The sequence below is a fragment of the Heptranchias perlo genome, chromosome 38 (assembly GCF_035084215.1).
Source record: "Heptranchias perlo isolate sHepPer1 chromosome 38, sHepPer1.hap1, whole genome shotgun sequence".
Classification (NCBI taxonomy): Eukaryota; Metazoa; Chordata; class Chondrichthyes; order Hexanchiformes; family Hexanchidae; genus Heptranchias; species Heptranchias perlo.
The window spans coordinates 21,178,497-21,191,647 of record NC_090362.1 but is presented as its reverse complement, the minus strand read 5'-3'; the positions used below and the strand labels follow the sequence as shown (position 1 = coordinate 21,191,647).

At 42.8% G+C, this 13,151-nt stretch overlaps 1 protein-coding gene across 4 annotated transcripts in view; it reads left to right on the top strand.

Moving 5' to 3' along the window:
- cd276 (CD276 molecule) overlaps positions 1 to 13,151 on the top strand; it is a 300,738-nt gene that overhangs the window by 99,088 nt on the left and 188,499 nt on the right. For all 4 annotated transcript variants that reach the window (XM_067973640.1, XM_067973639.1, XM_067973638.1 and 1 more), the window contains exons 3-4: positions 5,579 to 5,929; positions 7,574 to 7,870. In XM_067973640.1, the coding sequence (XP_067829741.1) occupies positions 5,579 to 5,929; positions 7,574 to 7,870 (648 nt within the window). The remainder of the gene's footprint in view (positions 1 to 5,578; positions 5,930 to 7,573; positions 7,871 to 13,151) is intronic.

Genomic DNA, 13,151 nt, shown 5'->3' with positions numbered 1-13,151 from the left:
AAAACTACTAGTTATCTCTCTCAACTTTGGACACTTTCAGCTGCATATTGTGACACCACTATTCCCGGCCAGAATGGAGATGATTGGGTAATTCCCCCATCAATCACACCAGGAGACCGCACTGCTGTAAGTGACTGGGATTGATTTTACACATATAGTTTGTATGATGGAAATATCCTCCACTCACTGCATTTTGCTGGAGAAATCACCCTGCTTTTATCGGGAGATGTTGCTGCAGTTTTCGTCATGAGTTCTGTTGGTTGCAGACTTTTTAAAAATAGACTCTGTAAATAAACTTTGCTTTGCTGTTTGCTGAGTAAATAGACAGTTTGCTGTGAATCTTGCTGGAAGCCTCCCCACCTCCTACTCATTGGCTGATACAGTGGTGTTAATAGACACATTCCCCACAAAAACAAAAGAACTCTTGAGAATATAATTATCCAAAGTCAGTTTTTAAATCATAATGGTCTGTTTTTTAAAAAAGAAGTACAGAGTTTTTTTCCTGTTTGAAACATGGCCGTGCTCTGCCTTTATCACCCAATCCTAGCGGCTCGTGGCCTCGGTGATGATCTGCCAGAACAACTTGTTTTGACTTGGACAAATGGCCTCGAACTGTGTCCCAGTACATGATTAGCCTTATTGATAAAAGCCTCGCATTGATTGAGTACTTTTGATGGTCAATAATTACTCCGTGGCCCTTTCATCACACATCCAAATGTGATGGGAATAAAAGCTCTGCTGATTTTCGGAAATCTGCACTTGCAGTGGTGACCGGTGAGGAGCACAGAACCTCCTCTGATAACGAGCTGGAAAATGTGCCATTTAAATGTCATATCCTTATGAATTTTACAGGATTTCCGAAGTAATCACAGGTGGGATAAAGAGCTGAAAATAAGGTACATTGTTCTGTGTAGATGGAGTTTAACTGAATGTTTGCTCTGTTTACACAGTGAAATGTATTGGTTTCAAAAACTTGTTAAAGCATAGCATAAGTTTTGAAACATGACTATTTCAGATTTTATGTTTATTTCTGTAAAACAGATAAGCAAAAATTGAGACTTTTATCTTGAGTATATTTCATTTTACTGATGTTTGTGTTTCAAATTTCCCTGTACACGATAAGCAAACAAATACTGAATATTTTCTTTTCCATCCAAATGAGGAGAAATTTCTTTAGCCAGAGAGCTGTTTAGAGCATGGATTGCTTTTCTCAGTGTGTGAGGCAAAGACCGTTGCACATCTTAAATGGAAAGATAGATGAGCATTTGGATCAGATGAGATACAAAGCTATGGGGGGAGAGAGCAAGGATTAGTTTTGCATTGCTGTAAGAGCTAGCATGAACACAATGGGCTGAATAGCTGAGAACCTTGATAGTTCTATGGAAAATAATCAGTATTAATCAATGTCTATCTGAGAAGGTAGACCCTTTACTCTGGGGCATTGGAACTTACATAGCATAGCCCTGTACCTAGACAACCCTTTTTGTGCACTACACATGATTCTTGACATTTTGGCCATCTCTAGTCACAACCCCTATCTAAACGATCAGTCTGTCCCCATTCTCACCTGCTTTCTCCACTTAGATCTGTGGATTCCCCTGCAAGGAATGTAACTGATCTATGAATCGTACACACACCATGTCTGGCTGCAAAACCAGCGTGTGCGCCTCCACTCCCGATATTCCCAACAGCGCTCCTGGCAGGTGAAGCTCCGCGACGAGAGCACTAATTGGCCCCAATGTTTCTGATCCTCTCGGGACAGCTAAAGGTGGAATTCAGCAATGTTTCCCTCCCTAAGTTTTAATAAAATGATCGGGTAGATTTGATGAATTTGCACCAGGAGTGCGTATTAGGAACTTGAGCCTCACAGGAGTTTGTGTCTCGAATGGACGGAAAATCTTGCAGGGATGACAGGCCTGCACCCAAATTCCTAATATGCACTTATGGCATCCAAAGACCTGGCCCAGGAATACAAGGTCACATAATCTACCCTTGTGTCAATCCTACAGGTGCCTTCTCCTTGCCCCCCAGTCTATGAATAACTTCCCTGATCTCCACTTGGCAACTGCTGGGGGTGAAACCAGAAGTTTACTGTGTGGGAAATGCTGGCAGCGATCTGCAGGTTATCTCTCTGCTGCACTGTACCTCGGAGGGGCCGTCAAACACCACGCCTCTTACCATTGTGGCTCCTGACAAAAACTTAACAAGACTTGGGTATGTTGGTGCCCAAAAGAAAGAAAGACTTGCATTTATGTAGCACCTTTCATGACCTCAGGACGTCCCAAAGCGTTCTACAGCCAATGAAGTGCTTTTGAAATGTAGTCACTGTTGTAATGTACAAGCTCCCACAAGGAGCGATGTGATAATGACCAGATAATCTGTTTTCAGTGATGTTGGTTGAGGAATAAATATTCTCAAAATAGTGCCATGGGATCTTTTTATGTCCACCTGAGAGTACTCGGTTTAATGTCTCACTCACCTCTAACAGTACTGCACTCCCACAGTACTGCACTGGAGTGTCAGCCTGGATTTTGTGCTCATGTCCCTGGGGTGGGACGTCTGTCAATAGAGTTTCAGTGTCTCTTTGTTGTTTGTCATTTATTTATTGAAAATGCTCACCACTTACTGTCAGTGTCTGCAGTCAGATTGCCTGCTGGAGACCTATCAGGTCATGTTGTCGGCTGAAAGTCCAAGCTTTATGAAAAATGTAGGCGGTGAAAGCTGTTTTTGTCAGGACATTGGAAGCTGAAATGAATTCATGTTGGGGTGAGTGCTTTTGTCTTCATTAATAATTAAACTAGCTGGTGTCTCTCTCAAGAAGGGAGAAAGCAGAACATGGTCCAAATGCACAGGACAGAGGCTGATCAGAGTGAGGGCAGAGATGCAAGTTCTTTGTCAGTGGCACCATTGCTTGATGTAGGAACGCACTCCATGACTGCTCCTGAGTTGTCTGTCTTTGTGATCAGCATTGATATTTGATGGTACATGTTTTCTTTTTAAAAGTCACCTGTAAGTGACTGGCTGTATTTAATAGCCTGAAATGCACTTTACTGCTTCGACCATGAAGCTGCTCAGAATATTATCAGGGCCAGAATGATCTCCTGGATTAGTTTCGATCGCCTAAGCGGTCGGAGAGGAATTTCCCAGATTTTATTTCCTCCCAAATTGGCCTGGATTTTTATCTTTTCTCTCCTCTCCCAGGAGATCACATGGTTTTGGGAGGAGTGTACATGTGGGGGGTGCACAAGGTATCACAATCGTGGATGGACCAGAGGGGCTTATCCTGTCTGTCTTTGTTCATATGTTCGTATTACTCAAGTAGCCTTTCTTCGTTTATGAGCCCAGGCAATGACAGATAGAAGACCTGTTCCTCTTTGAGGAGACATCGCGGCCTGTGAGTGTCCCCTTGTTTAACATCTGTGTGAGTGCACTTCACAGCAGTAGCTTGGCGATCAGGAGGGGGAGCAACCCTGTCCAGTTCTGGGGCTGAGGATAAACCCCTCCATCACTGCCTTGTTAAGATCAATCAGGGGAGAACGAGAGTTGGAATGTGCGACTGTAAGGCTCAGTCCCACCGAACGGTGCGTTTTCCTATCCAGCCTTCAAGGGGAAGAGGTTTGATTTTTAACAGTGTAGAAATGCAGATGGCCCTTTAACGATGACTGGACCTTTCCTTTCTGTTTTTACTGAGTACTAAGCCCGGATAAGATTTGTCCTGTGGTAAGGTCAAAGGTCATGCTTCTGTGCCTTTCATAGCCCCATAACATTGAAAATAATGTTGAATTTAACTCGATAGGGATTTAGAAATGGAGGGAAAAGCCTTTAATACACTGACAAAAAAACAGCTGTATGAACCAGTAACCAAGCAATCCCTCACCATATTCTTACACCTTACACTGGAGCAGAATGATTGACTGTGGTAATAAACCGGGGTTCTATTCCCTGGAATTGAGAAGATTAAGGGGTGATTTGATCAAAGTTTTCAAGATATTAAGGGGAACTGATTGGGTGGATAGAGAGCAACTATTTCCGCTGGTTGGGGAGTCGAGGACGAGGGGACGTGGCCTAAAAATTAGAGCCAGGACTTTCAGGAGTGAAGTCAGGAAATACTTCTACACACAAAGGGTGGGAGAAGTTTGAAACTTTCTTCCGCAAACGGAAGTTGACACTAGCTCAATTGTTAATTTTAAATCTGAGATTGATAGATTTTTGTTAACCAAAGGCATTATGGGATAGGGGGCTAAGGTGGGTAGATTGGGGAAACCCATGGGTAGACACATTGTGGCTGCAATTGGTGCTTAAGGTAAAGGGAGATGGTTTTAAAAACCTGTGCTGAATGGGAGCACTGATGGGCATTTGCCAGCAGGCAGAGCCAAAGGGGAATGCGAGCATTGTGGTGAATCTGTTGAGGTCTGCATTTCGAATGACAAATGTCTGTGCAAACTCTGCTGATAACTTACTCTGTGTTGGAAACGTTCTCCTGGGGACAGGTCCTAATTACGAATCTAAAGAAAGACTTGCATTTATATAGCACCTTTTCCGACCTCAGTCTGTCCTAAGGTGCTTTACAGCCAATGAAGTACTTGGTATAATCACTTGTAATGTAGGGAACGTGGCAGTCAATTTGCGCACAGCGAGATCCCACAAACAGCAACCTGATAATGACCGGATAATCTGTTTTCCCTTCTCTTCCAAATAGTGGGATCTTTTACATCCAGGGCGTACAGGTCCTCAGTACCTCCGATAGTGCAGCACTCCCTCAGTTACTGTACTGGGGTGTCAGCCTAGATTTTGTTCCCAAGTCTCTGGAGTGGGACTTGAGCCCATGACCTTCTGACTCAGAGGTGCGAGTGCTGCTAACTGAGCCACAGCTGGCACTAAGGTGCAAACACACCTCTCTGGCATGTTGACTTTGATCGTCATCCTGCACAACCTGTGACTGCAGAGCAGGATATCCATATAGGCAGCACACATTATTATGCTTGGAGAAACTAGCAGAGCTAGCAGACGGGGTGCAGCTTTATGAAGATGACAGTAAGCTTGTTTCTGGTAGAATAGTTAAATAGCATAATAACAAAGCAGCACTGAAATAGTTTGGAAAAATACACAGCACCTACTGACAGCCAATCATTTTAAACACTAAGGCCCAATATGAAAGAACGAGCCTCCCATACAATGCCTCTTCAATATTTTTCAGCTCCTTAATGAGTCTTGTGCACGATTAACGTAGAGGCTCTCTGTGTCAGTGACACTTCTGGTGTGTGTCGTGATGCACTCTACACATTGGATGCTCAGGAGGCCTCAGGTCTCAGCACCCAATGATGTGAGTCACTGCAGCAGTGCTATGGGCACTGGTGAGGGTGTTATCTCCCTCTTAATACAATGATACCAAGCCTGGTGACTATTAAATTAATAATTGGCATCTTATTTACTTATACCTTCTCTGTGAAGAAATTGCCAGCATTGGGTTGCGGTGAGTGAGCTCCATGAACTGTTATAATTAAGGGCAGTGGATGGATGACATTACAGATGCAAAACATTTAGAATTCGCAAGCTTATTTATTTGATTTCTTTTCAGGAGCTTTGGAAATCCAAGTGCCAGAGGTCCCCGTAGTTGCCATATTTGGAGAAGACGTCATCCTGAACTGTTCTTTCACCACAGATACCAATTTTTCCCTCTTTGACCTCAGTGTCATTTGGCATCTCACCGAGACTCGGAAAGTAGTCCACAGCTATTCACATCAACAGGACCTGCAGGCCGATCAGGCGGACAGCTTTGCGAACAGGACGGAGCTCTTCCTCGAGGAGTTGGGAAAAGGAAACGCCTCCTTACTTTTGAGGCACGTGAAGATCGAGGATGAGGGCAGCTTCACCTGCTTTGTTCGAATTAAAGACCACATGAATGCTCCCATCATGCTTCAACTGGCAGGTACCACAGGCTGTCATTTGTTAGTTATTCCTGGCCAATCAGCAGCGTCCTTTATATGCATGAACCCTAGATACAATCTTCAGCCAATGGTGTTGCCCGTTTTACTGGTAATTTGTCACCTGGGCAACTCTACTTCTAGTTGGGGGAGGGGGCAGAGGAGAGGTGAGCTTTGAAGAATTAATCTGATTGATGTTTTACTGTACTTGAATTCTTTTTGGTATAGAATTTATATAGCCATGTCATAATGGTTTATAAAGTCTTCAGAATTTTACCTTGCTGCTGCGGTTGTATATTTTGTTTACAGGGCATTTTGAGGAGTATAAATGAGACCCCTAAGGAAGATTTCTCCTGATCACCATGTGCTAGTGACATTGTAAGTGCAGGGGGAAGATTCCCTCTGGTCATTAATCAAACCGCAAACATGTTCTTTTAGAAATAGCTACCTTTGGAAGCCTTCCTGCTTTGATTCCCTCTGGTCACTAACCCAGCAATTGGAGAAAATCTTCCCTGGTGAATTGTTGACATGGTTGTACGCATTGGCACAATCGTGTTGCACGCTTGAGGGATAAGGTTCCTCGGCACTCCCCGTGCACGTTTGAATTTCCAGGCCATTATATTCCATGCCTCAAACTTAAAATTCACATCCTCATGTTCAAATCCCTCCATGGCCTCACCCTCCCGATCTCTGCAACCTTCTTCAGCCCTTCAACCCTCTGAGAACTTTGCATTTCTCCAATTCTGCTATCTTGTGCATCCCCCCACTTTCTTCACCCCACCATTCCCGGCCGTGCCTTCAGCTGTCTTAAGCCCTAAGCTCTGGAATCCCCTCCTTAAGCCTCTCTCCTCCTCCACTCCTCTCTCCTTTTTAAGCTGCTTCTTAAAAAAAAAAACCTATCTCTTTGACCAAACTTTTGGTCACCTGTCCTAATGTCTCCTTTGGTCTTTGTCTGATTATAGTCCTGTGAAGCACCTTGGGACATTTTACTAGGTTAAAGATGCTATATGAATGCAGGATGTTTCTATTTTGGGGCCATCCTGTATTAGAGCTGAAGCCTTGCCTTTTCAGGTATATGAGAAGGAGCAACCAAAGACATGGTAGTTGCCAATTTTCCGGCAGGTATTTGAAGGTCATACTCTGATTTGCGTGACCCTGACTCTTCCACCATCCCCCACTTCCTTCCTCACTCGACCACTCCCCCACCCCGGCTGTTCAAAAATAAACTCCCCGAGTGGATTCTGTGCTCGTCTGAAGGTTGAAAAAAATAAGAATAACATTTAAATCCATGTTCCCATTAGTTTTCCAGTTAGTTCAATTTGCTAACAGACCTTAATGTACTAATTTGGGATGTATCTTACCAATTGGGCAAAAGGATTAAAAATAGCCCCTTTTCGAACCTCTAGGCCCCCAACATTGAAACAGGACAAACCAGCAAATAAGAATTAAAGTGAAAATCGGATTGAGTTGTCTGGGCTTCAGGAAGGGGATTAGCAGGGCATGAGGTTTGTATGTGTCGCAAAGGCTGCAGTTTGGAAGCTTCTATGCAAAGATATTGGTGGAGTTGTAATATTCTCATGGAGAAAACCACGCTCGCATTTTGGGACTGTGTTCACATTGCTGATATTCTAATACTCGTATTGTTTCAGCTTCTTACTCCAAGCCCAACCTGCACTTAGAACCCAACAAAAACCTGAAGCCTGGCGACAAGGTAGTCATCACTTGCCATTCTTCTGGAGGGTATCCGCAGGCCACAGTCCAGTGGCATGATGGGAAAGGAAGCAACATCACGGAGAACGTCACCACGTCACAAGTGGCTAATGAAGAGGGCCTGTTTGATGTCAGCAGCATGATCCGAGTGATGCTGGAGCCCAACAGCACGTACAGCTGTATGGTGAGGAATGAACTACTGGACGAGGAGTCCCAGGCCTCAGCAACCATTACAGGTCAGTCCCACTTCACTGCCGCCAGCTTGGCCATTTGAAGCCTGCGCTGCTTTGAAATATAATAGAAAATTGTTAAACAGCATAACTTTCAAGTCATCCCCTCCAACGATTGATTGGTGCTTCAAGGAGTTCTGAAGAGTTTGAAATAGCCGTTGATTAATTCTGCTGTGTCGGGATTGGAAGGAAGCCGTTCAATGATTCCACAGGATATCGGGAAGACTCGTTTGGAAGTTTTGGATGGATAATTTTGCTTGGGTGGTGGGAAGGGGGAAAGGGATATCTTTCACCTGTTCGAACTTTAGAGCAATTTAAGCCTGTTACAAACACAGAAAACAATGGAAGTGTTCAGCAGGTCCGGCAATATCTGGGAGAGAGAGATCAGTTAATGTTTTAAATGTGACTCTGCATCAGAATGTTTTATCAGTTCAATTTAAGCCTGTTTTTGTATTCAGGTAGTTACAAATATTTTGTTACTTCTTGAGGATGATGAGGCAGGTGTGTTGCAAAGGAGTGGGATAGAATTACTGTACCCCGTTACCGTAAGATAGCGGGGATTGATATCATAACATACCCACTGGTCTTCCTAATTCGGTCACACTTGTGTCAGTGGCTGATTAACCAAAGAATATCTTCAATTTCTATTGAATACAGTTGAGGCGACCTGGACTTTAATAGTTGGATGCAGTTAATCAGTTAATTTGCAACAGAAGGAGTTGCACAACAGCTCGACGTCTGACAATCAATATTGTGATTTTGCTTCATTTATTGAATTCTGAAAATAGCGTTTACATTTCTGTCAGTCCAATAAAAAGTGTCGTCTTAAACAAGGCTAAAAATACAGAAGGATTATAAAATCACCTTTAAGATATGATTAAATAGCGAGAATGCCATGCACTGTATTTGCTCTGGCCTTGTCAGACTGAGGTTAAATTGAAGGAATGACAGATTCAACCTTCAGGTTCATTTGTCAATCATCCATCTTGTCCTTAATTTAGTAAGACAGCGCATATGTGTGACCATTATTGGTTAAGTGTGTGACCTCCCTAACATTACATGTCATTGACTTGCCAAATATTAAATAAGAGAAGCTGACAGTGAAATGTTAGCAGTTGTATTCTGGTAAACTTGAATTTCAATGAGAAGATTTAAATTCTCTACTGGAACCTGTCCCAGAAGTCTCCTTTCAGTGGAAACCACACTTTTATTCCTGCCTTTATGCTGTTAATGTGCGTGGCGATTAGCAACTAAAGAATACTAGATAAATAATGGAAGTTAAAAGAGTAATGCATTTGAGGGGCTCTGAGAATGCATTGAAATTGTGTCAGTAATTCTCCGATTGCATCAGTACAGAGGTGGACATGGAAAGTCCACTCATCAATCAGCATGTGGAGAAGGGGAGTGAGGATGGGCTTCAAGAGTGGAGGCCACATTGTAATATTTTAATTCCAAGAGAGAAAAAGAAAGGGAAGAGTCCCAGATATGTTTGAGATCACGGCTAGGTCATCTAGAACCGTAAATCTCGGACCTAGAGAGAGCCCTCAAGCTCCTCGATGATTTACGTATTGAACATACTGAATACCTGGCTGAGTCTTCACCTCCATAACCTATTTTTCAGACAGGAAGACGTGGCTATATAGTTTGTCACAGAAAATTGAGAAGAAAGTTTCCTGATTCCGAAACTGCTGCCACAGAGGATGCAGGCGAAGCTTTGGGAGTTGGTGACATCACCACTTTTCATGGCACAGCACTGCAGGTGAATGCCAGCCTGTCTATATCCTCTTGCAGTCTATCACTATCCTCCTCACTGTTCACTACACTTCCAAGTTTTGTGTCATCTGCAAACTTGGAAATTGTGCCCTGTACACCCAAGTCCAAGTCATTAATAAAAATCAAAAAAAGCAGTGGTCCCAGCACCGACCCCTGGGGAACACCACTGTACACCTCCCTCCAGTCCGAAAAACAACCGTTCACCACTACTCTGTTTCCTGTCACTTAGCCAATTTCGTATCCATGCTGTCACTGCCTCTCTTATTCCATGGGCTTCAATTTTGCTGACAAGCCTATTATATGGCACTTTATCAAACGCCTTTTGAAAATCCATATATATCATGTCAACCACATTGCCCTCATCAACACTCTGTTACCTCATCAAAAAAGTTAATTAAACACAATTTGCCTTTAACAGATTTGTGCTGGCTTCCCTTTATTAATCCACATTTGTCCAAGTGTTAATTCTGTCCCAGATTATCGTTTCTAAAAGCTTCCCCACCACCGAGGTTAAACTGACCGGCCTGTAGTTGCTGGGTTTATCCTTACACCCTTTTTTGAACAAGGGTGTAAAATTTGCAATTCTCCAGTCCTCTGGCACCACCCCCGTATCTAAGGATGTTTGGAAGATTATGACCAGCACCTCCACAATTTCCACCCTTACTTCCCTCAGCAACCTAGGATGCATCCCATCCGGACCGGGTGATTTATCTACTTTAAGTACAGCCAGCCTTTCCAATACCTCCTCTTTATTCATTTTTAGCCCATCCAGTGTCTCAACTACCTCCTCTTTTACTGTGACTTTGGCAGCATCTTCTTCCTTGGTAAAGACAGATGCTGTTCACATGTTCACTGTGTAAATGTTCACAAATATTTTTACAGCACTCGGAGTTTTTCTGTGGTTGCTATGTGTTACTGACATCATAAACACAGTGGGAAGATTCCCTCTGGTTTTCATGATTTTGACTAGAAATAAGTCACACACAGGAGTATTTTATGCTAACCTAATGATGTCACTAACAGCGATCAAAGGAATCTTTCCTCATGTAAACACTGATTTAACAGAACAGAAATTATCCCCATTTACAAGAGCTGTTTTTCCTGAATTCACGCTGCTTTTGAAAACTTGCCAACTGGCTCCGTATCATCAGGAAATCACAGATACATTACCCACAATTTTCTCTCCAATAATAGCGGGCAGCACACCTGGGCTCTCCCGATATGTGCACCTGTCTGAAGTGACTGCCCACTGCCATCGCGGACATAGAAAACTGGCCGTGAGGTATTTTCTTGAGCAGGTTTCTTTTTTTGTGTGTTTTGAGTTCGGTATTGCTGACACTGGGTGCTTGAAATATTGATTGCTGGGAAAATTTGCAGTTGTTAAGATTCTAATCATCTTCGTTCAATAATCATAACCAAAGGACACAGATTTAAAATAATAAAATATTGGCAAAAAAGCCAAGGGGGGAAATGTTTATACTCAGTGAGTGGTTACGATCTGGAATGTGCTGCCTGAAAGGGTGGTGGAAGCAGATTCAACAATATGGTACTGGCTCAGAGAAGTCACAGCACCTACAATGCACAGTTAAAATTACCAAATCGCTGGAGCATTGCGTTCATGGATGTTCTTGAGCCAATAATAACTCAGTTCCCTCACACCACAATTCAACAGCTCCTCTTAGGTTCCTAGTTATGTCCTCAGCACTAAAACAGTTACAGTAAAAAAGATTTTTAACAATATATGTATATTATTTGCCATCATTTCCATGTCAAGAGAGGTTCTAAGAACATAGGAAAACTTGGCAGACAAGAAGCCCAGTTATCTTTCTACAGTCCTCACATGCCTACCTCCATCATTGACTGCCCCCCAGCCCAGCTCAAGGTTTCTATTCTTTCAAAAGGGAATTGGATAAATACTTATAAAGGAAACAAATTGCAGGGGTATGGGAAAAGAGCAGGGGAGTGGGACTAATTGGATAGCTCTTTCAAAGAGCCAGCACAGACACAATGGGCCGAATGGCCTCCTGTGTTGTATGATTCACAAACATCTGGTAATTTTAAATTCAAATGAGTTTATTAGAAGTCAGCATACATTTACAATGCAAGTTCCAACATCAAACAAACTATTGGGCATTCACATAGAACTTAATAAGAAGGTATAGAAAAGGTACAGATTTTTACTGTAACTATTTTATGACATAACTAGGAACCTATGACAAATCTCCAGGACCGGATGGTTTCCATCTCAGGGTTTTAAAGGAAGTAGGTGAGCACATTGCGGATGCCCTAACTATAATCTTTCAAAGTTCTGTAGATTCAGGAACTGTCCCTCTAGATTGGAAAATTGCACATGTCACTCTGCTTTTTAAGAAAGGAGAGAGAGGGAAACCGGGGAATTATAGACCAGTTAGCCTAACATCTGTTGTAGGGAAATTGCTGGAGTCTATAATTAAGGATAGGGTTACTGAACACCTCGAGAATTTTCAGTTAATCAGGGAGAGCCAGCATGGATTTGTGAAAGGTAGGTCGTGCCTGACAAACCTGATTGAATTTTTTGAAGAGATGACTAAAGTAGTGGACAGGGGAATGTCAATGGATGTTATTTATATGGACTTCCAGAAGGCATTTGATAAAGTCCCACATAAGAGACTGTTAGCTAAGATAGAAGCCCATGGAATCGAGGGAAAAGTACGGACTTGGTTAGGAAATTGGCTGAGCGAAAGGTGACAGAGAGTAGGGATAATGGGAAGGTACTCACATTGGCAGGATGTGACTCGTGGAGTCCCGCAGGGATCTGTCTTGGGGCCTCAGTTATTCACAATATTTATTAACGACTTAGATGAAGGCATAGAAAGTCTCATATCTAAGTTTGCCGCTGACACAAAGATTGGTGGCATTGTAAGCAGTGTAGATGAAAACATAAAATTACAAAGGGATATTGACAGATTAGGTGAATTGGCAAAACTGTGGCAAATGGAATTCAATGCAGACAAATGTGAGTTCATCCACTTTGGATCAAAAAAGGATAGAACAGGGTACTTTCTAAATGGTAAAAAGTTAAAAACAGTGGATGTCCAAAGGGACTTAGGGGTTCAGGTACATAGATCATTGAAGTGTCATGAACAGGTGCAGAAAATAATCAAGGCAGCTAATGGAATGCTGGCCTTTATATCTAGAGGACTGGAGTACAAGGGGGCAGAAGTTATGCTGCAGCTATACAAAACCCTGGTTAGACCACACCTGGAGTACTGTGAGCAGTTCTGGGCACCGCACCTTCAAAAGGACATATTGGCCTTGGAGGGAGTGCAGCGTAGTTTTACTAGAATGATCCGTGGACTTCAAGGGTTAAGTTACAAGGAGAGATTACACAAATTGGGGTTGTATTCTCTGGAGTTTCGAAGGTTAAGGGGTGATCTGATCAAAGTTTATAAGATATTAAGGGGAACAGATAGGGTGGATGGAGAGGAACTATTTCCGCTGGTTGGAGATTCTAGGAGTAGGGGGCACAGTCTAA